Source organism: Hipposideros armiger, unplaced genomic scaffold, assembly GCF_001890085.2.
Source record: "Hipposideros armiger isolate ML-2016 unplaced genomic scaffold, ASM189008v1 scaffold_357, whole genome shotgun sequence".
In the NCBI taxonomy this organism is placed as follows: domain Eukaryota; kingdom Metazoa; phylum Chordata; class Mammalia; order Chiroptera; family Hipposideridae; genus Hipposideros; species Hipposideros armiger.
Genome location: NW_017731707.1, coordinates 333,018 through 360,862, shown reverse-complemented (window position 1 = coordinate 360,862; position 27,845 = coordinate 333,018). Strand labels below are relative to the sequence as shown.

The 27,845-nt window shown below is 34.4% G+C and overlaps 1 protein-coding gene across 1 annotated transcript in view; it reads left to right on the top strand.

Moving 5' to 3' along the window:
• STPG2 (sperm tail PG-rich repeat containing 2) overlaps nucleotides 1-27,845 on the top strand; it is a gene marked incomplete at its 3' end in the record, with an annotated part of 232,443 nt that overhangs the window by 16,686 nt on the left and 187,912 nt on the right. The window contains exons 3-5 of the mRNA XM_019661640.1: nucleotides 3,376-3,540; nucleotides 9,913-10,025; nucleotides 13,590-13,701. Of these exons, the coding sequence (XP_019517185.1) occupies nucleotides 3,376-3,540; nucleotides 9,913-10,025; nucleotides 13,590-13,701 (390 nt within the window). The remainder of the gene's footprint in view (nucleotides 1-3,375; nucleotides 3,541-9,912; nucleotides 10,026-13,589; nucleotides 13,702-27,845) is intronic.

Below are 27,845 nucleotides of genomic sequence, written 5' to 3'. Positions count from 1 at the left end.
TATATATATATATATATATATATATATATATATATATATATATATATGTGTATATATATATATGACAGATAGGAAACACTGTTTATGCACTATTAATAATAAGTGAAATTTAAAACATATTTCCTGAAATAAAAAAAGCTTAAATTTTAGATGGGAAAGATACATAAATAGGTACCAAGATGAAACGTGACAGTTGCAAGAGGAAATGTGACAGGTGCTAAATGAATGACCATGTAATTAAATGCCATAGGGTTAAGAGGTCTCTCAAGAGTGTGAGCTCTGAGCACCATGGTTGCTGGTTCAATTCATGGCCTGAGCTGAGCTGCTGCTGAGCTGCCAACAAGTGGCAGGATGGCTCAGCTAAAAAAAAACAAAAACAAAAACAAAAACCCAACAAAAAACAAACAAACAAACAAAAGAATGCCATAGGAATTTAAAGACGAACTACTGTATTATAAGGAAGTATAATTTGTAGAGAATTTATAAAGGAAGTTGGCTTTGAAGAACATGCATTTTAGGCTTGGAGAGCTATGTGAGTGAAGATAGAGAAGTGGGATTTTGCAGAGGACAATGAGATTATTTTCACTGGAAATCAGAATTTATATTGGGAACTAGCAGGTAATGTTTTTGGAAAGTTATGTTGGTGTTATATAAATGAATAATTTTTACACCAAAGGCCTACTCTTTTGAAATAAATAATATAATGTAGCAGATTTTGGTCATGGTTTATTTTAAGTGGTTCCTTCTTCTCTTGTCATAATTCCTTCACATAGCTCATATTATTTAAGTTTGGATTAGATTTTTGTTGAGGAGGATATATTTTAGGGTTCAGTACTCAGTTGAATAATATCAGCACAATGATAATGAAGTTAAGTTTTATAAGTGTATTTAAATATCAGCTATTTCATGTGTGGGGGCAGAGTAAATGTTTGTTTATTCATGCAAGGGTTTATCGGACATTTTTTGAGTGACAATGTGTACCAGACAATGCTAGGCACTGATAATATATAGAAGACAATCACTGCTCCCTGAGATCTATAATTTTAACGGGAAAGTAATGAATGAAATTCAATACCAAAAAGTTGATGAAATGATATCTTAATAAACATACATCATAATAAAGTGTTCCCCAGTAGCCCAAAGAAGAGAGTTTTTAGAGGGTGTAGGGATAGCGCAGTTGAGCTGACTCGTGAAGAAGGATTCACTAAGTAGTTAAAAAAAAAATGGGAAGACAAAAACACTCTGGCAGAGAAACCGCAAGAATAAAGATGTTATGGTATTTAATGGTGTGGTATGTTCAGAGAAGAACAAAGTTCTTTGGAATACTTGGAGTTACAGGATCTAGGGAGAGTAGTAGAAATAGAAGCCAGAGAGGAAAGTCTTGACATCATGCAAATAATTTTTTAAAGTAGTGAATGGAGGGGAAACCATTTGATACTTTCCTGTTTTTATTTGGTAATTTCCTGTTTTTATTTGGTAATCAGTCTCATTAAGTATCAGGGAAAGTACTTAATAATTGTCTCTAATGATAGATACATTTTCAGCCAATGATAGTATGTTAATAGCATAATAGTATATTGGGCATCTGTGCACTCAACTAGAGCATTTATGTATATATGTATGTATGTATGTATGTATGTATGTATGTATTTATTTATTTATTTTACTCTTTGGAAGCATAGATTGAAATATTGCTTTCTATCAGCAAAAACTTAGTAAATATTATTTAGAGACTTCAAATGAAAGTCCGAGAAACCTAAATGTGGGTTGTAGTTGCAAGGGCCTGCCTCCACTGTAAAATACAAAATAGCTGAAACTTTATAAAGCAGAACATTTCGGAGTTGAAACTGTGTGCCCCAATTTAGTCTTCTCTATTTCTCTGTACTTCTTATGGTTATTTCACTTTGATTATGGCTGTCACCACCATTCTAAAGTCAGCAGTGGGATTGGGGTATACATTTTGCCTTTTCAGCTCTTGCCCAGTTATGGGCAAATTCACGTTTCCTTTGTTTCTTTTAGCATATCTGAAACATATTAACTTTTTTCAAATGGAAGTTTGCTTAGTAGAAAAGATCATAAAGGAATTAAGAAAATAAAAGAAACAAAAGAATTAAGTTTACAATGTGAAGGCTTTTGATCCTTTGATAGATATATAATTAGCTTATTAAGTCAGAGCTTGTTCTTTCATCTCCTATTTCCTAGGATGATTCCTGCTGCAAAGGGTCAGTATAAATTTCACTTATATTTTCTGGTCCTATTCTCTTCTAGTGGGTTGTCAGAAAAGTTATGACATATTTTGTCTATTTTTCAAAGTTCATTTATTTATATAAAAAACAAAGATCAATCAATGATATATTGCCCGTTTTGTTTGATAACCTTTTGCCACCTTTCAGTGAGCTTCATAATTCCTTGTTCATAGAAGGACCTGTCTTTATTTGCAAAAAACTGANTATTTATTTATTTAGAAACTATAGAGGATCAATATAGTCTTAATAAAGACTTTTCCAAATAACTAATTTATTTGTCTGTATATTATTTGATATATTTTATTCTATTATTTCTTATATATGGTACTCCTTCCTGTTTTTATTTAAATTATAAAATATTTTTCATTAAAGGAAATTTTGAAAAACTTTCCCTAAATACCTGATTCTAACACTGACATTGTATTAATTATGGCATAGCTTCTTTCATTATTCAATCATATATATATATATATGACTTTATACACATATATAAATTCACATAACTTACGTAGCTATAGTCATAAATTCAATTTTATATTTTATATTTTTTATTTCCATTCAGCATTATATCATAGACATTTTCCTTGCCACATAGTCTGCGTAACTAGGATATTTATAAAGGGCACCAGTAATACGGAACTAGGTCAGGAGCTGGGAAGGAATGAAACCCGGAAATGTTACAGGAAATATGAAGTTTGCTTTTGCCTGGCAGATACTGTGATGGCATCTCACAAGTAACTAGTTCGGACTGTTGATATTTAATGTGACTCTAGGAATGAATGCCTGTTTTCATAATCAGTTATATTTGTTTTACTAAAGCAATATAAATAGCTGAGCCAAGTGAGAGAGATTCCTGGCTTGATACGGTAGCTATAATAGTACTGGTGTATATTATCTTGGTTTATACGATGAGGTGAGACTTGAATTCACTCCCTTAACTTACTTTTATAGAACATTTTGACTTAAATTATGAAACTCATTAAGTCAATATTTAAGAGTTGCTTTTTAGTAAATTTTATGAGACTGAGGCGCTACCTACTGCGCTTACAAGGCACCTTAGTAAATTTTAATATTTGGTTCTTTATTTCTTCTTCTCTTGCCTTTGAGTAAATAATGTGTTTTTGTACAGAAAATTTCAAGGGCACCTTCAGCTGCCAGAAGTGTTGATGTTCCTTCAATTCCTTCTTGTGGACGGTCGTATGGTTATCATATTAATGAGGATGACAGTATTATAAAACGTTTTCCACCTGATAGTGACAGCACACTCGGTCCAGCATACTATAAACCTCAATTTGTAAGTAGATTGCATTTTATATTGGCAATTAGAAGCTTGTTTATGATTATTCATGTTTAGTTAATGTAACGCTAACTGTAGTAACAAATAAACCCTCAAATGTTAGTGGATTAATGCAACAGAAATTAGTTTTTCCTCATTCATATGGCCATTACTTAAGAGACTTTTTCTCCATGTAGAGATTCAGGCTCACTCTGTTTGTGCTACTGTCATCCCACAGGACTTTGCTGTCATCTACTTCCAGCTGGCAGGAGGGGAAAGGGGATGGAGGACTGTTAGTGGGAGATTTTTGTAGGCCAGACCTGGGAGTTAATGCTCTGTCACATGGATACACTTAAGTGCCAAGGAGGCTGGGAAATATAGTCTAACTCTAGGAAGAAGAGGAAACAGGTTTAACTTACTAGAAGTCTCTGCTATACTGTATAATCATATGCAATACATAGATATTCTTTTCCTGAGTTGGAACGTGAAAGAGAACATTTTATTTATTTATTTATTTAGAAAACAATTTATATTTATTTATAAAAGAATTTGAATCTGATAGTATATTATTTATTTCATAAATGATTATAAAAAAGATAAGGAGCTTCTCTCTGATTAAAATATCAAATATAATATATCAGATTCATCTCATCCAGGCTTTAAATTTTAAACGTGGCTAGAGTTGAACCAAGATTCTATTCAGCTAGTTGAAATGTATGAGTTATCCATGAATACAGACAATAAATACGGATAGATAGTATGTCTGGTTTTTCTTAATTACAAGACCGAAACACACAGTGCTTTGAACTTGTTGGTTTTTATGCTTTTATTGGATCTAGAAGAAATAATCCTAGTGAGGAAAATGGCAAAAATGAAAAATAGATTTAAGGAGAGGCTGACGAGACACCTTGGGCAAAGCATAGGAATAGGTACTCTCAGGATTTGCCTTGACCTTCACTCCCAATACTCTACAGTTTTTTTGTTTGTATGTGTCTCCATCTTTGGGCTTTGGCTTAAGCACGTTCAGAAAACATTTGGTTTGTGGCAATAGGTGTATCGAGGCAATTTTGGGTCTTAGATCTTTTGAATTGTCAAAAGTGTTTTCTTAAAATATTTTTACTTCAATTTATGTACTCACAGCTACACATTTAATAGTACAAACATAATAACAGATACCCATGTACCCTCCATTACATATAACACAAATAAGAAGGAAATTTATTCCATAATTTTACTAGGTTTAATTTATTTGATGACTTATTTTAGTAATTATTGAGTCAATCCAAATTGTATTTATTGGAATAAAAGTCTACATCTAATTTAAGAAAACATGTAAAAACATAGATTTATATATAAATTAAAAACATAGTTGTTAATATTCAAGAAGATCCAACAAAATTCAATTTGAATTGGACTGTGATATTTTCTGAAATCTCCTTCTTGAATTTGAGAGAACTAGATAAAGGGTGGCAAAGCTCATTAGCTGAAGGCTTTGTTTTCTTGTTTTTCCTGCAACAAAAAATAGTTTCCTCGCTGACTACTATGAAGTTGATGCTGTAGTAATGTTAATTCATACCTTATGCAAACTTCTGGTAATTCTGTTTTCTTTAGATGCTTTTTGAGAATATACTATATGTGTGCTCAGATTCCAGATGTGAATATTAATAGAAAATTAAGAAAATAATCTAATAAATGGGTAATTATAGTGGTCCTTCCCTGAACTGGTGAATAGCATCTGCTGAAGATATCTTATATAGCTTAAATATAGAAGCAACTCTGAAATTAAAAGCTGTATGTGACTGTAGCCAACAAATGATAAATTTTAGCTATATTTAATCTGTAAAGAGAAATTATATTTATAAGTTATTTTGTATAATATTTTGATTTATAAAATTTACTTCTCTCTCTCTTTTTAGAAGAGCCCTAATGCTTTAGAAATATCATTATACATTTACTTTTCAGAGGTGGATTTCATAAGCAAAGTTTGCAGTTGGAATTATGACACTGACATATTTGCTAATGATAACATGCTGAGAATTATCTGTGTGCTGCCACACTGGAAAGCAGTCCATTAGTGTTTAAATTGATGCACTTTGGGACTTTTAATTCTTCATAAATTCTACTTCCATACTTAATTATGGAAAACACTCGGGAAAAGTTGCATAGTCACTTATTCATTCATTTTATTGTCATTGGGAGTGACAGTTAGTAATTCTTCTTCAAGTTATATTACAACATTCACTTAAAATAACGCAGCTCCATGCTGAGTTCGCTTCAATTAAGTCATATTTTATTTGCTAATGATTTTCCAAGTTGACAATGACCTTGAAGTTGATATTGTCAACACTTCTTGACATAAAGAGGATATGATATAGAGTTAAGAGTGCATCAATTTATTCTTCATTTTCTGTCTGTATTTTTAAAAGGCTTTTAAAATTCAGATTGAACATTTACCTGAGTACTGCAGAGGTTAGCGAGTTAAGTGCTTTTCAATTCTCATGATTTAAATAAAATGAATTTTAGTGTATATACAGGAAAAGGATTTTGCTAATATCTTGAATGTTTTGAATGGTTTGTATGTATATACATGATCTTTCCTTCTACTGGGTTACCTTAAGAATTGTTAAACAGTTGAACCACAAAATCTCAATAATGTTAATTAAACCAAAGAAAGCTTCCTGGATATAATTCTTCTCATGGTCCTGAAATGCTATGCAAAAATAATTAATATAAAACCTTAACATATATGTTTTAGGCTATAAAAGCATGATGTAAAAGATGATTTATCAAATGCTCTGTTATAAAATACTGATTTTTTAAATAAACCTATAAGCTATATATAAGTCAATATATTAGATATGCTTCTACATGAAATATATAAAATGGCTATATTATATTAGAGCAGAATTCCACATCTGTGTATTTCACTAGTGATTGTACCTAAAATCTGCACAATTATGAAATTCTGCTTCATTTCTAAGTAAAAGTAAAGTACAACACAAATGAGAAATTTTGTTCTTTCTGCCATCAAAACTATATATGTCCTTTAAAATCCATGGCTATATTAGGTAATTCCATTTGAAAGGTGGTCTAGAACACTTACTTTAGTAAAAGAAGGAGTTGTGTGGCTTGGCATTCTTTCTTTTCCTGAGGCTCTACAGGGTGCAGCCATCTTTGGAGTTGCCACTGACCCAAAGAAACAGGCTGCTTTTCAGCTACTCTAGTGGGTGCCATGGTTTTTTCCAGTATTCCTCTACTACCATCTGCTGCTCTGCTGGACATGTCAGGCTGTGCCATTTTTCTGTGCTCCTCTGCTAGGTTATAGCATTTCTCTCTGCACTCCAGACCCAAAGCCTTTGGATGATCCTGCTGCCTTAGGCCCTTCTGTGTTACACTCAGGAGTGCCAAAGCAATACATACTCTGTGTGTTATAGAGACTGGTAGGAAAGCTCTTTTAATTTTTATTCATAGCTCTGTTCTAGGACTGACAAAGGTCTGTGTTTGGAAATCATGTTTATTATCTAGACAGCCTCCTTATATTATAATAGTAATACTACTACTACTATCTTACTTTGATATAGTGTTTTATAGTGTTGTAGTTTCATAGTGTGTTAAACCTAAACGTCCATAGTGAAGAGAGGAAAATACTTCTCTGCTCTTTGCGTTACCATTCATTAGAAAGGATCTGCATATCAATAATCTAAGCACATTGAGAACACTTACAGTGCTGGAAATATTTCTAGTGGGAATAAGAATTAATACTTTTTATTTATGTTAACAAGTTTTCACAGGTTTCATTAAATTGTGGGTATAAGGAGAGTCACAATTATGTTCATAACTCAAATGTACGTTGTCTCCTCTTACTGTTGTAAAGGAATACCAGCCTTCTGCAAACTTCCCCTTTCCAAGTGCTTCTAGAAGTCCTCAAGGGCTGTCACTACCAGGCTCCTGAACAAATTTGTTTCCACTGAGGCAGCTGCTGCTCCACCAGACATCTCAGTCTCTTGCCAGATGGTGCTCTCTGCTGGGCATTTCCACCAGTGTACTCATCACAGCTAAAGCTGCATGCTGAGTGGAGTGAAGTCAGGAAGAAAATACTCTTCCTTCTTTGTGTTGTATTCCTTTAGAGGTTCCTAAAAGTAGTGTTGATTTTACCAGTGTTTTAACGAAACAGGTCTTTTAGATTTTTATCATAGCCCCTTTGCACTCTGCAGGAACCAGGCATAAATCCAATGGGGACTATCTGTTAGGAGACAAATTCAGTCAACAAAAAATCGTATTTAGCATTGACACTAAGATTTTCTTACTGGGCGAGGGTCGTGATTCATTGTTTCCCACAGGATTAGTTTTCACATTCACCTTCTGGCTGGTTTGCTCTGTTAATTCACCAGGCATTCTAAAATTGTCTGAATCTTACTTGAACATAGCTTGTAACTCCCTGTTTCTTTCAGCTCTAACATCCTCCACCATCCTAAGCAAGGAGCAAGCAAGGAGATTTACTAAAATCAAAACAGAAGAAACTTCAGAAAAATTATAATCCCATTTCTCTATGAGATTGCATCTATGAAAAAAAGAATCCACAAAGGTCTCATTTCCTTTCATGCAAACATCTAAGTTCTGTCAGATTTGTTGGCCTCTGTTTAATTCTTTAAGAGAAGGTGGTGTAGAAGGGAAAGTTTAGTTTCATAGTGTTTGCATTTGATAACATTGGAGGGCTAGTTGTTAGTGGTAAGTTCTAGGAAGTAACATGCGTTTTCACATAGTAGGTATTTTTAGTGCTGTGATAGCTTCTTTTTGCATTTTGTTGTGGCATCCCAACACTTTCTGGAGTGGTGCCTAACTAGAAAGTCTGTCCTCATTAGGAGCTAATACGAGCTTCATTTCCAGTCATCCAAGCTAAGAGAGTTGGCATTCTCTTTCATTGCTTCACGTAATGGCACTGGTGCAAATATCTAAAGGCATTTGTTTTGAGACTTTGGCTCCCTACTCACTACCCAAAAGTCCATCCAATTTCCCGTTTTTGTCCTCTTGGGGACATTAATAGGATTCAGCTGAGGTTCTTTTTCATGCAGTGAGGTCTTTTTCTGGTTCTACAATAGTTTCTGCTGTGCTCTGTTTTTCAGAAATTCCTCAGAGTTTTGGAAAGTGAATGACACTTTCTCTTAGCTTCTAGCACTGATTATTTGTGTCTATTTTGTATACTTTTTAAATTTTGGTGGGAGTGGGGCAGATATGGGTTTAATTAACCATTTAAAACTGGAATTATGCTTTTTATGACAAATATTGCTATTTGTTTTATTATTATGGTTTATAATAGTAATAGAGGTTGGTTCTGCTATTCTCGAATAATAATGATTACCTAGAATGACTGTCACACTTATGCAGTTAAACTATAAGTTTATGTTATGGGGATTTTATTCAGTATCATATATTAATTGTTTTAATAATTCAGACTTATTTTAAAACTGTAATTTTCCAAATATGAATTAAAAATAAATTAAATAGACTAGAGTTTACCTTTTACCATCAGTTAAAAGATGAATTTATTTTAAAATATTCTGAAGTGATTGCTCAATTTAGAACGTATTAGGTCAAGAGAAGAGAATTCTTGTAAGAGAAGCTACTGTTCTTATACTAATTTATTTTACAAAATTATACAAATTTATTTATTGGTTTTTAACAAAACCAGGTGCTTTAACTTCTCTAAAGTGAACTTTTTAATGGGCCAAAATTAATTTTGATATCTATATAGTGGATGTAAAGGAAAGATGATTGATTTTTCATGTCACAAATAATTTCTTTGACATTAAAGGACTGATCTTGACTTCAGCATTAATAATAAAATGAAATGGTAGTACTTAGTAATTTATTGTCATATATTTGTTACTCTTTGAAAACTTTACATGAATATGTTATAGTTTTAAATACCAGGTAATTAGAAGTTATCCAGTATCTGTTGATGCCATTTGAATTTTAATTTAACTTCTTGAAATTAATATTAACTTCTGTTTAATTAAGGTCATTTTTAGTAGGTTTTCTCATTCTCTAAATCATAAAATTTGTCCTCCTCTTTTTTTCAAATGTCGAGGAGCTCATTTTCTTTGCTCTTAAGGTTTTAGATTGCTGAGTGTACTGCCAGGAGCAAAGCTGTTCATATTGGTTGAGGATATGCTGAAACTAGAAGTACTTCTCTAGAAATTCTGGCAGACGCAGGAGTGGAATGGGGTATAGCATTCGTAACTTACCTTGAGATCAAGGAATGCTAGCATTTACCAGTGGAACCCCTTAACAAAGGTTATCCTTGCTTTAGATTTAGACTTAAGTATAGTTAAATATTGTTTCATGGCTTAATTAAGCTATTTCTCATCTTTACTTTTTTTTTTTTAATAGGATATTTCCAATGCAACTTTGAAATATAAGGGAATACATTTTGGCAACTCTTTGGGAAGACTCGTGTTACCTGTAAAGTCAGGGCCTGGTCCTGGACAATATGATATAGTCCAGTAAGTAAAAAAAAAAAAAAGGATACCTTTAATATAGTTCTTGACTATAAAGTATTCTAATAATTTAGACTAATTTATGCTACTATGAAAGGAAAAATCAGTATTAAGTCTCCAAGAAGTAGTATAATTTGGAGTAACCTATATGAAAACTATTGCTTTTTTGTGAGCTACATCCTGTGCCACCCGGCCTTACATGCATTACCTCATTTAATTGCCACAAGTTTCTGTGTAATTACTATTGTTATTGTGTAGTTACCTATTTTATTAGTGAAAAATGCAAGGATCAAAGAGAATAAATAACATATTCAAGATCATGTGGCTATTAAGTGTCAGGGCTGGACTTTAACTGAGGCCTGTTCAATTACATAGCTCTTGTATCTAAGTACTAAAATATACTGTCTTTCATTATGAAACAGACAAAATATCAGAGAAAATATTAAAGAAGTGACCCAGGATTCATCTTGTCCCTGGCTCTGGTATCCATTCTTCTGACTACATGACAGATTTAGAAGGCATTCTTAGTGTGCATTAGAGCCATAACGTTAGGTTGGAGGTAATGTTAATGAAATTTAACTAGGAAATACATTTCTGCTAAAATAACTCTGTCTTTATTTTCTCTGACTCACACAGTAAGGCTTTAGACATGGGCCAATTGAAGACAAAATTGAGTAACAAATACCATGTTGTCCTCAGACTCTACTGATTCATTTCTTTAATTTTTTTTTTTAACAGGGTCCAGGTTTTCTGCCTGATTCTTTCTCTCTCATAGAATGCGTTTTCTCACAAGAAGTCCCACAGTGATTACCTATCCAAGTAGTTTGCTCGACAGATTCAGATACATCTACATACCAGTGGTAGATATAACTTACGAGTAGACTCTTGTTGGACTCCCCTGCTACTGTTCATTCATTGAACAAACATTGTTTGAATTCTTGCTATGTGCTAGTGCTAAACTTAGTAACTTAGAATAAAAATAATAGGGCCTGCCGAGTGGCTAAGTTGGTTAAGAGTGTGCTCAGGAGTGCGAGCTTTGAGCAACAGCAGTTCAATGCCCGGCCCGAGCTGAGCTTCTGCTCAGCTGCCAAATGGTGGCAGGAAAAAAAAAAAAAGTGTAGAATAAAAATAATAAAACGTGGTCTTTGTTTTGGGGAGTTTATACACTATTCTATTGTCCATTTCATGTTTTATTCTCCTAATATGGGATAGACATCTTGTATTTTTATTCTTTTAGTAGTGGTACTGGAACTTGAAACGTATATTTAGCTCAATGGGGTCTAAACTTAATATCTTTGTCATTCTTCCAAACAAAACAAAGTCTGATAAATGCACCAACGCTACTCATCCCCTTGACATATGCTTTTGTTATCCAGGATGCTAATCTTCTCCTCTTTGTCTTCCAGTTGGGCTCGCTTGCTTATCTATTTGTCTGTCTGTTTGCTTGCCAGTTTTATTGAGGTTTAATTGACATAAAGCAAAAATAACCTTTTTTAATGTATGTTGTTCTATGATGATTGCTTTCCATCCATTCTAGTATACTTCTTTTTTTTTGTTTTTTTTTTAAAGATTTTTATTGGGGAATTGGGGGGATGGGAACAGTGCTGGGGAATTGGGGAAAGGGGAACAGAGAAGTTGCTGTCCTTTGTTCTTCAATCTAGTTGTGGAGGTTGTTGCTTCACTGGGCCAAGTTGGCACCATCATTGCGCTCTTCTCTGGCGAGGCAGATCAGTCGCCGGCTTCTGGACGGCCGCTCACTGCGGCTGCTGGCCGCTCACTGCGGCTGCTGGCCACATACGGTAGCCCATGGCAACCCACTGCCACAGGGAGTGCAGCCTACGCCGTCGCCGGCGACTCATGGCAGCCCAGCTCCAGGTTGAGCTGTTGTTCAGCATCTTAGCTGTGGAGGGCAGTGTCACTGGCCCTCATATGTGGGATCCGAACCGGGGCCCTCTGGCATCCCAAGCGAGTTCTTAACCATCGCGCCACTCGGCCGGCCCTAGTATACTTCTTACTAAGTACCTCAGGTATAACCAGGACTCTATCTAATCATGTTCCTCTGGTTTTACATGGTATTTCTTTTTTCCTAACAGCACTTTTACTTCTTCAACCCTGTCCCATTCCCATTTTTCTGCTATGTATTAGTATTATTTTCTCTTTGATCTTTGTCATTTCCCCTGTTTTTTTTTTCTTCATTTATTTGTATTTTTATTTTTGCTTCTAGGAATGTATCCATATTAATTGTATTCCAGACTACTTCACTTACTACCATTTCCATAATTTCTCTTTTACTCGGAGTTGTCTTGATTCCTTCTGGCAGCTGACACTTTCTACCCCTTTTCTTTTCTTTTTGACTTATGTTTTATTGGGTGAAGTCAGAATTGTTCTGTGAGATTTGATACAGTATAAAGTGGAGATACTTCCCTATTGTAAATGGAAAGATGAGCTTATAGGTTTCTGGGAAAGACGGACCTAAATGATATGTGACCCTTGCGATATCCCAACTATCAATTTGTTATCCATACAGCTATTTGAGGTTTTGAAAACAAGTTTATTTGTTGAATTTTGTGTGAAAAAAATCAGTGAAGTTAGCATTTAACAGTGAAGTAAGATATTAAATGAATATTTAAATTATAACAATGTCAAAGAAAATAATTACAATTATGCAACTGCAGCATTTGTCTTTATGTTTTTCTATTATCTGCCTTTTAATCTGCTTATGTTCAGGATAGTTCACTGGAAATGTTTAATGTGAGATTTGAAAAATATTCTCTTTAAGAAATAGAAGAAAGTAGTATAGTCAGTATAGCCTACTTAAATATGTCTTATAATAATAATAATAGCTAGCAGTTATTGTGAACTTATTGTGAGCCTTGTATGGCACTAAACACTTATCTGCTTTAATCATTACAACCTTGAGAATTCTTTATTACTGTTTCCAATCAGGTGAGGAATCTAATCTGATGCTTAGAGAAGTTCTGTGATTTGTGTAAGGTTACACTGCTAGTAGGTAGCAATGCTAGGATTCACATCAGGCTGTCTGACTGCAAAGCTTGGGCTCTTAATTACTGTTTATTTAGTTTCTTATTCTTTCTTGAGGTTGTATGAGTTTCAATGAAGCTTCCCCTTCATTTTCAAAGATCTTTCTTTATGCTCTTTTCCTGATTATGTTATGATATTAATAGCATAGAGCTATTTTCCCTATTATTTTAGTAATAATTGAAATAATAAAGGATTTGAAATTTTAAAAACTTTTTATCATAAATAGAATACACAGGGAACTTTTGGTAGCTTTTTATTTAAACTCATGGCATAAATCTTCTATTTTCTTTGTGGAGGTGTTATTAGAATATGTTCATTATAATGCTCTAAATTGGAAAACATGGAACTAACTAAGATAAATGAATACTTTTTACAAAATTTAGGATATATTGGCCTAACACATCCAAATATTGTTTTTATTGCATACTTTTTAAGCATAAAACATTGGTGTAAAAATATTTTGTTGGCTTATTTAAACATTTATGCATTTGAAATTGAGAACTCAATTCCATTTTAAATTTTCTAAAGGAAAAAGATACCACATTATGAAAATATTAACATCAAGAAAGATCAACAGAAAAATTATTACTCACATCTGCCACGATTTTATGAAATAATAATATTACAGGAGGAAAAAAAGGTAAGTTGAAAAGTAGCTATTTCATTTCCTTTTTGGATTTTAAGATCATTGAATCTTATGACAAGGTTAAAGTACTCTTAGATCTACTGTGCTTGGTAGCTAGTTAGTTGCCACTCAATGAATATTGTGGAAAAAACTGTACTTAAAATCTCTGTCAAGCGATCACTGTCTCTGCTTAAACACCTCTTGTAAATAAAGAACTCACTAACCCTACAGTTTCTTATTTCAGTAGTAGGCAACTCTGTTTCTTACAACTTTTCTTCTTAAACCGACTTAAATTTACCTGCCTGCTGCCTACTTATTCTTTGTTTTCCTATGACTTCTTTTCAATCTCCTTGTAAATCTTTTCTAGTATGGATAAATATGTTCACAATATCTTTGACTATTTTCATTATTTAATTGAACAGGGATCTAGGGATTCTCTTCAGTTTGAGAATTTCACTCATTTTTAAAAAAACTTAGGATACCAGAACCAGATATAATATTCTTGGTGTAGTACCTAGTAAGATTTTCATCTTCCTTATCTGGATAGTGTGTATTTATTAATATAAAACTCAAAATTCCATTAATTTTTTGGGGGGCTATGTTTCAGTTTACTTATTTAGAACTTGTAGGCAAATAAAGCCCTGGATTTTAATCCCTTTCAGTATATTACATTTAAACTTAAAAACTTGAAGATTCTAGGATAACATTTTAAAAATGGACCCATTTAGAGTAAGGATAAATGATTTTTGGTTGAAAAATCAATATCTATTTCAGTAAGAATTTTCTCTGCGTTTGATTTCCTTGGTCTTCTCCTGAATATTAATCAGCAATGAAAAATACTGCTTATGGAAATATTAGAAAAACACACAATAACAGAATAATATAGTACAGTTGGTTTTATAGAATAACATAAATAAATCTCAAACATGATGAAAAAGTGTAAATTTAGAATCATGAGAGATACTGGTTTGTAGTTTTCCTTATGTGTAATGTATTTGTCTTGTTTTGATATTAGGATAATGCTGGCATCATAGAATGAGTTAGAAAGTATTCCCTTATTCTGTCCCTCTGATAAAGATTTTAGAGAATTTATATAATTTAGTCCTTAAATATTTGGTAGAATTTGCCAGTTAACCCATCTGGGCCTGGTACTTTGTGTTTGGGAAGATTATTAATTATTGATTCAATTTATTTAATAGATATAGGCCTATTCAGATCATCTGTTTTTTTAAAATTAGTTTTAGGTGTACAAAGCAATGCAATAGTTATACTTTTCACCCCTCACAAAGTGACCACCCTCTTCACCCAATCAACCGCCCCCTCCCCCGATCATACACATCTATCACAGTTCCATCGACTCCACTCCCCACACTGTGTTCCACATCCCGTGACCACATATATATCGAATCTTAGTTGATATACAATATTATTCAATGGCAGTTTCAGATGTACAGTGCAGTGGTCAGGCCTCTACACTGTCCATGAAGTGGTCTCCCTAACAAGGCATGAGTCCATCTGACCCCCTAAAAAATATTGACATTATTGATTATACTCCCCAAACTATCTTTCATATCCCTGTGGCAATATTGTAGTTACCAATTTGTGTTGTCTCGTCCCTTCCCCTTCTCTCTCTTCCCCACCCCCCTCCCATCTAGCAATCATAAGTTTTTCCTCTATGTCTCTGAGTCAGTCGGGGAAAGACAGATACCATATGATCTCACTTATATGTGGAATCTAAAGAACTGAATAAATGAGCATCTGTTTCTTTTTGTGTGAGTTTGGCACACTGAACTCTTTTAAGGAATTTGTTCATTTAATATAGATTATCAAAAATCTGGGTATAGAGTTGTTCATAGTATAGTATTCATTTATTATTCTTTAAGGTCTATTAGGTCTGTAGTGATGTCCCTTCCTTCATTTCTGACAGAAGTAATTTGTGTTCTCTATCTTTTTTCTTAGTTTGCTTTCCTAGAGGTTTATAGATTTTATTAATCTGTTCAAAGAACTAGCTTATGGTTTTATTGATTGTTTCTGTTCATTTCTTATTTTCAATTTTATTGATTTAGGCCCTAATTTTTATTATTTCTTTTGTTCTGCTTACTTCTGTTTTTAAATTTTCCTAAGGTGAAAACTTAGATTCTCATATAGCTTTTAATGCTATAAATGATGTCAATTATACTTACTTGACTGATGCTATTACTGAGTTTAACTATGTCCTTATGTCTGCTGGTCGGTCCACTTGTAAGAGGTGTTGAAATCCCCAACTGTGATAGTGGATTCATCTATTTTTCCTTGTAATCTATTATTCTTTGCCTCATAGTTTGCTGCTCTGTTGTTACACACATACATGTTAAGAATTATTATGTCTTCTTGGAGAATTGACACCTTTATCATTTTGTAATGTCTTTCTTATCCCTGGTAACATTTTGGTGTCTGTTCTGGTCTGAAATCAGTGTAAACACTCTTGCTTTCTTTTGTTTAGTGTTAGTATGGTATGCTTTTCTCCATCCATTTACTTTTTATCTGTATGTGTCTGTATTTAAAGTGGGATTCCTTTTTTTAAAAAAAATTTTTATAAGAGTTTATTTGACACCAACTGATGACAGATGCTGGAGAGCAAGATATCAAATGCTCTGGAGAATAACTGTTTTTTAGTTTCTTTCATGCATTTAAAATTAAAGATGGATGTAAGGATGAAGGTGGAAGAAAGCAAGGTGGTGGTTGGATTATAGGATAATTAAGAATATTTGCTCTCTTGAGGGTGGTTACATTATAGAAGGAAGGGTCTGAAAGGGTGGTTTACACATTAGAAGGAGGGGCCTGAAAGAGGTATTTCAAAGATGTGTTAACCTAGATATACAAAAACAGTGGATAGTGCTTGCTTAAGACAAAGATAAACTTTTTACTAAAAAAGTTATATGCCTAGGGTGTGACTCACTACGACCTGCCCAGTTAGGAATTTATGTTCAGATCACCCTGTGAGGTTACTTTCCATAGAACTCCCATTTTTGTCCACAGTTCCCCCTTTTGGTCATAAATCAATCCATGGGATGCACCGACGACCAATCTTTTGGTCTGATAATGTGGTCTCACAGTGCTAGGAAGGCTCATTTCTAGGTAGTCTCAGTATATATGTCGTCTTGTTGACCATTGGGGATGGGGCAAAACCATGGGATGTGAGTTGAGTCTGAATTTTCCCAAAAAGGGAAAGGCAAGTTAAATGAAAAGCAGGTCTCTTGGCTTTCATTGCAAAACAAAACAAAACAAAAAAACCAACACTCTGGATCATTTCTATCCTGTGAACTCTCATGATCTGAATTTTGCCATCTATCTCATTTTTTTTTGTATTTGGCATCTAGTATAACATTTATAAAAACCATGAAAAGAGTATTAACACCTATCTTATACATGTTCAATAATCATAAACAGTTGGACTATATAGAAAAATTCAAAGAAGTATAATTATTATTGTGACTAATATCATTAGCAGAGAGTTAAAGATAATCAAACAAAATGGATTCTGAGTTCAATATCAATCTGTAGTTATACAGACCTTGTCAATGTCTTGGGATAGCTGTCTACCTCTAGTGTAAACAGTTTCTCATCCTTGAGGAGTCTTTGCTGTCTGTAGACGGGATAGATGCCCATTCACAGGTAGGTGCGTAATAAGCTTCCTTCCAATGAGATTGGAGAATGTCTTTTATTTGATGTCCTTTCCAATAAACAAAATCTCTGGGTGGTACTCAGTGAACTCTAAAGTCTTTGTTTCCTGGGAGCTTTCTGTGAAAGGAAGCGGTTAACCTATTTGGCATTTTTTGAAGTGACTTTATCAAACCTTGGCCATAGCGTAAAATGTCTCCTTTCAATAATGTCAACTCATAAGCTTCTTCATCTAAGTCCATCTTAAATGCACTATGATGATGCCAGGGAGCTGGGAAGAACCAAGCAGCCATCTTGGGTTTCCCAGGCCCTGACTATTTGTTTAATTTACAACCATTATTTGTTTACCCATGCAATATACCCTAGAAAATTTTCATCACTTATTTTACAATGCTTCCCATGAGATTTCAAATCTTTTGAGGTGTTCCAGGGGTTGTTCTGGAACACCGCAAAGTTAGTCTTACGTATTTTGAGGTTTTGACACTTAAAACCTCAATTTCTAATGAAAACTAAGAAGTAAGCAATTAACATTCTTTACTTGACAGACTGATGAAGGCATTTTATAACCTATAAAAACATAGCCCCTTTTACTGGAATATATATATATATATTTGAAGTCAATTATTAACATGGACTAATTTTGTAAAATCAGGGAAAACATAAATATTGTATTTAGTATCAGTAACTCAAAAGACGTGTCTATTCTACTTAGATCAACAAACTTTCACTTTTATTTACTAAAGATTAATCTTAGATCACGTGAACTTGAAAAACATTTGAGTTAGTTTCTATAGTCCTGGGAATTTTAGAACACCCAATCCTTACAAGCCCTTGCCTTTAAGTTAATTTTAACAATACCATCTGGAGTAGAAAATTGTCTCACATTTACAACGTACATATACAAACATAGACAGACACAAACAGAACAGTTGGATCTAAATTTTGTTTTGCAGGCCTTTTACTGTTTATATCTGTCTTTGACAAGTCAAGTTCCAAATGACCTTTTCCCTTTTAAAATAAGGACAGCCATTTTTAATCCCTTAAAGAATTGGGTTGACACCTAAATGACATCATAGGTTGATCCATTTATTACAGTCCTTTTTTAGAAACTTATAGAGAACAATTAAATATGTTTTCCATTCATTCTGCCTAATTTATAGCTGGCTTCTTCTAATTGTGCATGTAAAAGATTAATTTAGAAGTATCAAAGCATCCTCATCTTAGCCATCATAGTATTAATGGGAGGCTGACTGTTTTAGGACTTGTCAGCTTCAGAGGCACAATTTCCCATGTTGATTTCATCTTTTCCTTTGAGGTATGTAGAGTCTGAACAAACTTTTTTGGGAAAACCAACTTTTGCATGCATGTCTCTGGACAAGCCAAATGCAGTGGGTATCCCTATAGGACTGTTTCATGCCCTAGAGGAAGTTTTTCCTCAGGAAACCCCACCAAGATTCTTAGACACCTAAGAATACCTGAGCAACAGTCAGCAAGAGCTTACTGGACACCACCGGAACTGTGATGCCAAGTGGGGAATCAGTGGGGCACAGTGTGCCCTTGCTTGTACCTAGCACCGAGTCTGGGTCCACGGGGTGGTCCTGGGTGGGCTTCTTTGGAATCTTGGTGCACTATGGCAAATAAATGTCGACATAAGCTAAAGTGGGATTCTTATAGATAACAAGACTACTATATAGTCTTGTATTGTGGATCTTGTCTTTTGATCCACTCCGACAACCTGTCTTTTAACTGGTGCATTTAGACCATTGACAGTCAATAATTATTGATATAGTTGTAATAATAACTACCATATTCTTTACTGTTTTCCATTTGATGACCCTTTTCTTTTTTCCTATTTTTTTGTCCACTCTTTTTCTGCCTTTTGTGGTTTTAATTCAATATTTTATATAATCCCATTTTTCCTCCTGTCTTAGCATATTGCTATTGATGCTTCTTTTTTTATTTTTTAAGAATTTGTCCTAGAGTTTTTAATATTGATGTACAATTAACCCCAATCCACTTTTAAGTAATACTATACTACTTCACAGAGAGTGTGAGCACTTTGTAATAACAAAATAATCATAATTCCTTTCTTCTGTCACTTGTGTCATTGCTGTCATTCATTTCATTTATATATAAACATACATAAACCTATATATGATATATACATAGACATATATAATCAAATATATTATTGCTATTATTCTTTTGAGCAAATTATGTTACCTGTTAGATCAATTAAAAATAAGAAAAATAAGAATTTTTATTTTACTTCTACTTATACCTGCTTCGATGCAGATCTGAATTTCTGTGTATATTATTTTCCTTCTCACTAAGGAGTTTCTTTTAACGTTTCTTTCAGGGCATGGCTACTGGCAACAAATTCCTTCATTTTTTGTTTGTCTGAGAAAGTCTTCATTCCTCTTTAACCTTTAAAGGATAATTCCACAGACTATGGAATTCTAGGTTGTTTATTTTCTCTTGGTACTTTAAATATTTCCCTCCAATGTGTTCTTGCTTGCCAATATAATTCGTTGTTTCCCTTTAGGCAAGGTGTATTTTTTTCTCTGACTTCTTTCAGAATTTTTTGCTTATCTTTTATTTTCTATAGTTTGAAGATGTTATGCCTAGGTGTAAGTTTTGGGGTATTTATCTTTATTTCAGGGCATTGGTGCTCTCTGAGCTTTCTGGATCTGTAGTTTGATATCTGACATTAATTTTGTGAAATTCTCAGTTATTATTGTTTCAAATATTTCTTCTGGTTCTTTCTCTCTTTTTTCCTCCTTCTGGTATTCCCATTATGCATATGTTATACCTTTTGTAGTTGTCCCACAGTCTTTGGATATTCTGTTTTGCTTTCTGCAGTTTTTGTTTACTTTGTTTTTCAGTTTTAGAGGTTTTTATTGATAGATATATCCTCAAGCTCAGAGATTCTTTTCTCAGCCATGTCCTGTCTACTAATAAACCTACAAAGACATTCTTTATATCTGTTATGATGTTTTTGACCTGTAACATTTCTTTTTATTTCTTTCTTAGGATTTCCATCTCTGCTTACATTGTTCATCTGTTCTTGCCTTCTGTCTTCTTCATTAGCGCCATTAGCATATTAATTATGCTTGTTTTAAATTTCCATTCTGATGATTGTATCATCCCTGCAGTACCAGATTCTGATGCTTGCTCTGTCTCTTCTAGATTTTTGCCTTTTAATATTCTTTGTAATTTTTTCTTTATAACTGGATGTATTAGCCTGCTCAGGTTGCTATAATAGAATATCATAGACTGAGTGGATTATAATCATGAGAAATTTATGCCTTTAGTTTTAGGAGTCTGGGTAGTCCAAAAATCAAGGCACCAGAAGATTCCGTGTCTGCTGCAGACCCACTTCCTGGTTCACAGATGTTTATTTTTTAGTGTGTCTTCACATTTCACATGGTGGAAGGGACAAGGAAGCTCTCATGGTTTTTTTGTTTTGTTTTGTATTATTTTGTTTTAATGGGGGCACTAATGCCATTTATGGGAACTCTGCCCTCCTGAGTTAACTCAACTCCCAAAGGCACCCACCTCCAAATACCATTATATTGGAGGAATAGGTTTAAACATGAATTCTGGGAGGATACATATATTCAATCTATAACAGTTGATGTGATATATCGGGTAAAGATAAAGTTTTAAATATTTCTTAAAATGTGGTGGTCAGGGCCGGCCAAGTGGCGCATTGGTTAAGAGCTGGCTTGGGACGCCAGAGGGTCCCGGTTCAGATCCCACATATGAGGGCTAATGACACTGCCCTCTACAGCTAAGATGCTGAACAACAGTTCAACCTGGAGCTGGGTTGCCATGAGTCACCAGCGACGGCGTAGGCTGCACTCCCTGTGGCAGTGGGTTGCAATGGGCTACCGTGTGTAGCCAGCAGCCAGCGTGAGCAGCCAGCAGCCACAGTGAGCGGCCGTCCAGAAGCCGGCAACTGATCTGCCTCACCCGGGAAGAGCGCAATGATGGTGCCAACTTGGGCCAGTGAAGCAACGTCCTCCACAACTAGACTGAAGAACAAAACAACAGCAACTCGTCTGTTCCCCTTCCCCCAATTCCCCAGCGCTGTTCCCATCCCCCAATTCCCCAATAAAAATCTTTTTAAAAAAATGTGGTGGTCAGTTGTGGAGGAATGGAAGTGTTCTGTTATATAGTCCTATGATTAGTTTTCAGTCTTTTAGTGAGCTCTTGCCTCTGTGCTGTGAACTTCACAAGTGTTTCTCAGGTTTTTTTCTCCCCCCATTGGGGAAACAGGATGGCTGGTGTAGCCTGGAGTTGAGTATTTTCTTTATACTACATTGAAAGCTAAAGGTGACTGGAGTTGGGTATTTCCCTTCCTCAGGTCTGTTAGGGGCTGATAATATTCCAGCAGGTTAGGCCCTGGTTAGTTATATTCTCCTGAGAGCAGAACTTGTTAAGAGAAAGAGATTGTTCTAGTGTATTTAAAAATGGTTCCTTTCCCTGTATTCCTGCAAGAAGCATGAGGGAATTTCCCCCCAGTATTTACTGTGAGAACCTATTTGAGCTCCTGGAGATAAATCAGAACTGTGGGGTCCTCCCCTATGATTAGGCCCTTGGAATGTTTAACAATCAGACTTCCTCAGTGTCTGCACTGAGCCTCCAGCAATTCTTCAATTACAGTTCTAATTTTCCTAGCCTTGCACTGGTCCCCACAGTGGTTTCTACTTGTAAGTCTCTGCTCTGGTACCCTGTGATTCCCTGTATTAGTTTGTCTGCCTCTCCAGCCTTTAGGGCAATGGTTTTCCCTACAAAACAAAAAGAAAACAATTTCAAAAATGGCAATAGTAGATCTTCATTTATTATTAATTACCTTAAATGTAAATGCATTAAGCTCACCAATCAAAAGGGCTAGAGTGGCTGAATGAATTAAAGAAAAATCCAGTAATATGCTATCTATAAGAGACTCACTTTAGAATGAAAGATACACCTAGGCAAAAATGAAGGAGTGGAAAATATATTTCATGGTAATAGTGACCAAAAGAAAGCAGGGGTGGCTATACTTATGCCAGACAAAATAAAATTTAAGTTTAAAACTGTCTCTAATGACAAAGAAGGTCAATATATAATGATAAAAGGGTCATTTCAATAGAAAGATATAACAACTATATATATATATATACTCAATATCAGAACACCTACATACATAAAACAAATATTAACAGATATCAAGGCAGAAATTGACAGCAATACAAAATAGTAGGGGACTACAATACCCCACTTTCAATAACAGATAGAACAACCAGACAGAAAATCAATATAGTAATAGCTAACTTGAACAACATTATAGTGCAAATGGATCTAACTGACCTGTGCAGATATTTCCATCTAACAGCAGAAGAATATACATTTTACTCAAGTACACACTGAACATTCTCCAGGATATATCACATGTTAGGTCACAAAACAAGTCTTAACAAATTTAAGGACATCAAAACCATCTTTTCTGACCACAATGGAATGAAAATAGAAATCAATGACAGCAACAAAATGGGAGAATTCACAAGTATGTGGAAACTAAACAACACTCTCTTTAAAACCACTGGTTCAAAGAGGAAGTAGAGAGGAAGTTTCAAAGGTATCATGAAATAAACAAAAATGAAACACAACATACCAAAACTTATGGGCTGCAGCAAAAGTAGTTCTAAGATGGAAGTTTACAGTGAATCATGCCTTCATTGAAACAGAAAAAAAGATCTCAAGCAACCTAACTGTATACCACAAGGAACTAGAAAAGAAAGAACAAATTAAGCCCAAAGTTAGCCAAAGGAAAGAAATAATAATTAGAGCAGATATAAATTAAATAGAGAACAACAACAACAACAACAAAAGAACAAAAATGAACAAAACTAAGAGTTGTGAAAAACAGATTGTTAATAGACTAAGGAAAAGAGAATACTCAAATAAAATCAGATGACAGAGTGGACATTACAATGGATGCCTCAGAAGTAAATAGGAGTATAAGGGATTATTATGAACAACTATATGCCAACAAGCTGGACAGCCTACCAGAAATGAATAAATTCCTAGAAACATACAACCTACCAAAACTGAATCAGGAAGAAATAGAAAGCCTGTGCCAATGAATAATGAGGAGATTGAATCAGTAATAAAAATATCTGACAGCAAGGAAAGCTCAGGACCTAATATCTTTAGGGGTAATGTCTATCAAACATTCAGAGAAGAATTAATAGCGGTCCTCCTTAAATTCTTATAAAAATAGAAGTGGGACACTTCCAAACTCATTTTATGAAAGCAGCATTGCCCTGATATAACCAGCAAAGACACTTCAAGAAAATAAAACTACAGGCCAATATACTTGATGAAAATTAATGCAAAAATCCTTAATAAAATATTAGCAAATCAAATTCAACATACATTAAAAGGATCATATACCGTGGCCAGTGGGATTTATCCTAAGGATGCAAGGATGGTTCAACATACACAAATCAATCAACAAGAAACAACATGTTAACAAAATGAAAAACAAAAAAAACAAAACATGGTTATCTCAGTAGATGCAAAAAAGTATTTGACAAAGTTCAACACCCACTTATGATTAAAACTCTAAACAAAGTAGGTATGGAAGGCACTTTCATCATCAACAACAACAACACAAAGAAAATGAAAATAGTAACCATTTGAGATGAGGGATATATTAATTAGCTTGATTGTGGTGATTATTTCACTAAATATGCATATAAAATGATCAAATTGTAACCTTAAGCATATGCCACTACAATTTTGTTTTCCTTTTGCATTTTTTTCATTGACAGTTATTGCAAATTATATGCCAAAATATTATCTCAGTATTACCCTGTTGTATACCTGTGATTTGCAACACATGGAAAAACTGAAAGGTAATGAATGGTTATAGCACAAGTCTTGGTGTGTTGGTGGAGTGGGTGATAGAAAATGTGAATACTCTAAAGAGCTGAAGATTTGATTGCTTCTTGGTGTGTCCTTTTATAGTGAGATCTAATGTACAGTTTAAATTTTACCATATTTAAGGGTAATTTTCTTCTAAATATATATATATATATATTTGAAGTCAATTATTAACATGGACTAATTTTGTAAAATCAGGGAAAACATAAATATTGTATTTAGTATCAGTAACTCAAAAGACGTGTCTATTCTACTTAGATCAACAAACTTTCACTTTTATTTACTAAAGATTAATCTTAGATCACGTGAACTTGAAAAACATTTGAGTTAGTTTCTATAGTCCTGGGAATTTTAGAACACCCAATCCTTACAAGCCCTTGCCTTTAAGTTAATTTTAACAATACCATCTGGAGTAGAAAATTGTCTCACATTTACAACGTACATATACAAACATAGACAGACACAAACAGAACAGTTGGATCTAAATTTTGTTTTGCAGGCCTTTTACTGTTTATATCTGTCTTTGACAAGTCAAGTTCCAAATGACCTTTTCCCTTTTAAAATAAGGACAGCCATTTTTAATCCCTTAAAGAATTGGGTTGACACCTAAATGACATCATAGGTTGATCCATTTATTACAGTCCTTTTTTAGAAACTTATAGAGAACAATTAAATATGTTTTCCATTCATTCTGCCTAATTTATAGCTGGCTTCTTCTAATTGTGCATGTAAAAGATTAATTTAGAAGTATCAAAGCATCCTCATCTTAGCCATCATAGTATTAATGGGAGGCTGACTGTTTTAGGACTTGTCAGCTTCAGAGGCACAATTTCCCATGTTGATTTCATCTTTTCCTTTGAGGTATGTAGAGTCTGAACAAACTTTTTTGGGAAAACCAACTTTTGCATGCATGTCTCTGGACAAGCCAAATGCAGTGGGTATCCCTATAGGACTGTTTCATGCCCTAGAGGAAGTTTTTCCTCAGGAAACCCCACCAAGATTCTTAGACACCTAAGAATACCTGAGCAACAGTCAGCAAGAGCTTACTGGACACCACCGGAACTGTGATGCCAAGTGGGGAATCAGTGGGGCACAGTGTGCCCTTGCTTGTACCTAGCACCGAGTCTGGGTCCACGGGGTGGTCCTGGGTGGGCTTCTTTGGAATCTTGGTGCACTATGGCAAATAAATGTCGACATAAGCTAAAGTGGGATTCTTATAGATAACAAGACTACTATATAGTCTTGTATTGTGGATCTTGTCTTTTGATCCACTCCGACAACCTGTCTTTTAACTGGTGCATTTAGACCATTGACAGTCAATAATTATTGATATAGTTGTAATAATAACTACCATATTCTTTACTGTTTTCCATTTGATGACCCTTTTCTTTTTTCCTATTTTTTTGTCCACTCTTTTTCTGCCTTTTGTGGTTTTAATTCAATATTTTATATAATCCCATTTTTCCTCCTGTCTTAGCATATTGCTATTGATGCTTCTTTTTTTATTTTTTAAGAATTTGTCCTAGAGTTTTTAATATTGATGTACAATTAACCCCAATCCACTTTTAAGTAATACTATACTACTTCACAGAGAGTGTGAGCACTTTGTAATAACAAAATAATCATAATTCCTTTCTTCTGTCACTTGTGTCATTGCTGTCATTCATTTCATTTATATATAAACATACATAAACCTATATATGATATATACATAGACATATATAATCAAATATATTATTGCTATTATTCTTTTGAGCAAATTATGTTACCTGTTAGATCAATTAAAAATAAGAAAAATAAGAATTTTTATTTTACTTCTACTTATACCTGCTTCGATGCAGATCTGAATTTCTGTGTATATTATTTTCCTTCTCACTAAGGAGTTTCTTTTAACGTTTCTTTCAGGGCATGGCTACTGGCAACAAATTCCTTCATTTTTTGTTTGTCTGAGAAAGTCTTCATTCCTCTTTAACCTTTAAAGGATAATTCCACAGACTATGGAATTCTAGGTTGTTTATTTTCTCTTGGTACTTTAAATATTTCCCTCCAATGTGTTCTTGCTTGCCAATATAATTCGTTGTTTCCCTTTAGGCAAGGTGTATTTTTTTCTCTGACTTCTTTCAGAATTTTTTGCTTATCTTTTATTTTCTATAGTTTGAAGATGTTATGCCTAGGTGTAAGTTTTGGGGTATTTATCTTTATTTCAGGGCATTGGTGCTCTCTGAGCTTTCTGGATCTGTAGTTTGATATCTGACATTAATTTTGTGAAATTCTCAGTTATTATTGTTTCAAATATTTCTTCTGGTTCTTTCTCTCTTTTTTCCTCCTTCTGGTATTCCCATTATGCATATGTTATACCTTTTGTAGTTGTCCCACAGTCTTTGGATATTCTGTTTTGCTTTCTGCAGTTTTTGTTTACTTTGTTTTTCAGTTTTAGAGGTTTTTATTGATAGATATATCCTCAAGCTCAGAGATTCTTTTCTCAGCCATGTCCTGTCTACTAATAAACCTACAAAGACATTCTTTATATCTGTTATGATGTTTTTGACCTGTAACATTTCTTTTTATTTCTTTCTTAGGATTTCCATCTCTGCTTACATTGTTCATCTGTTCTTGCCTTCTGTCTTCTTCATTAGCGCCATTAGCATATTAATTATGCTTGTTTTAAATTTCCATTCTGATGATTGTATCATCCCTGCAGTACCAGATTCTGATGCTTGCTCTGTCTCTTCTAGATTTTTGCCTTTTAATATTCTTTGTAATTTTTTCTTTATAACTGGATGTATTAGCCTGCTCAGGTTGCTATAATAGAATATCATAGACTGAGTGGATTATAATCATGAGAAATTTATGCCTTTAGTTTTAGGAGTCTGGGTAGTCCAAAAATCAAGGCACCAGAAGATTCCGTGTCTGCTGCAGACCCACTTCCTGGTTCACAGATGTTTATTTTTTAGTGTGTCTTCACATTTCACATGGTGGAAGGGACAAGGAAGCTCTCATGGTTTTTTTGTTTTGTTTTGTATTATTTTGTTTTAATGGGGGCACTAATGCCATTTATGGGAACTCTGCCCTCCTGAGTTAACTCAACTCCCAAAGGCACCCACCTCCAAATACCATTATATTGGAGGAATAGGTTTAAACATGAATTCTGGGAGGATACATATATTCAATCTATAACAGTTGATGTGATATATCGGGTAAAGATAAAGTTTTAAATATTTCTTAAAATGTGGTGGTCAGGGCCGGCCAAGTGGCGCATTGGTTAAGAGCTGGCTTGGGACGCCAGAGGGTCCCGGTTCAGATCCCACATATGAGGGCTAATGACACTGCCCTCTACAGCTAAGATGCTGAACAACAGTTCAACCTGGAGCTGGGTTGCCATGAGTCACCAGCGACGGCGTAGGCTGCACTCCCTGTGGCAGTGGGTTGCAATGGGCTACCGTGTGTAGCCAGCAGCCAGCGTGAGCAGCCAGCAGCCACAGTGAGCGGCCGTCCAGAAGCCGGCAACTGATCTGCCTCACCCGGGAAGAGCGCAATGATGGTGCCAACTTGGGCCAGTGAAGCAA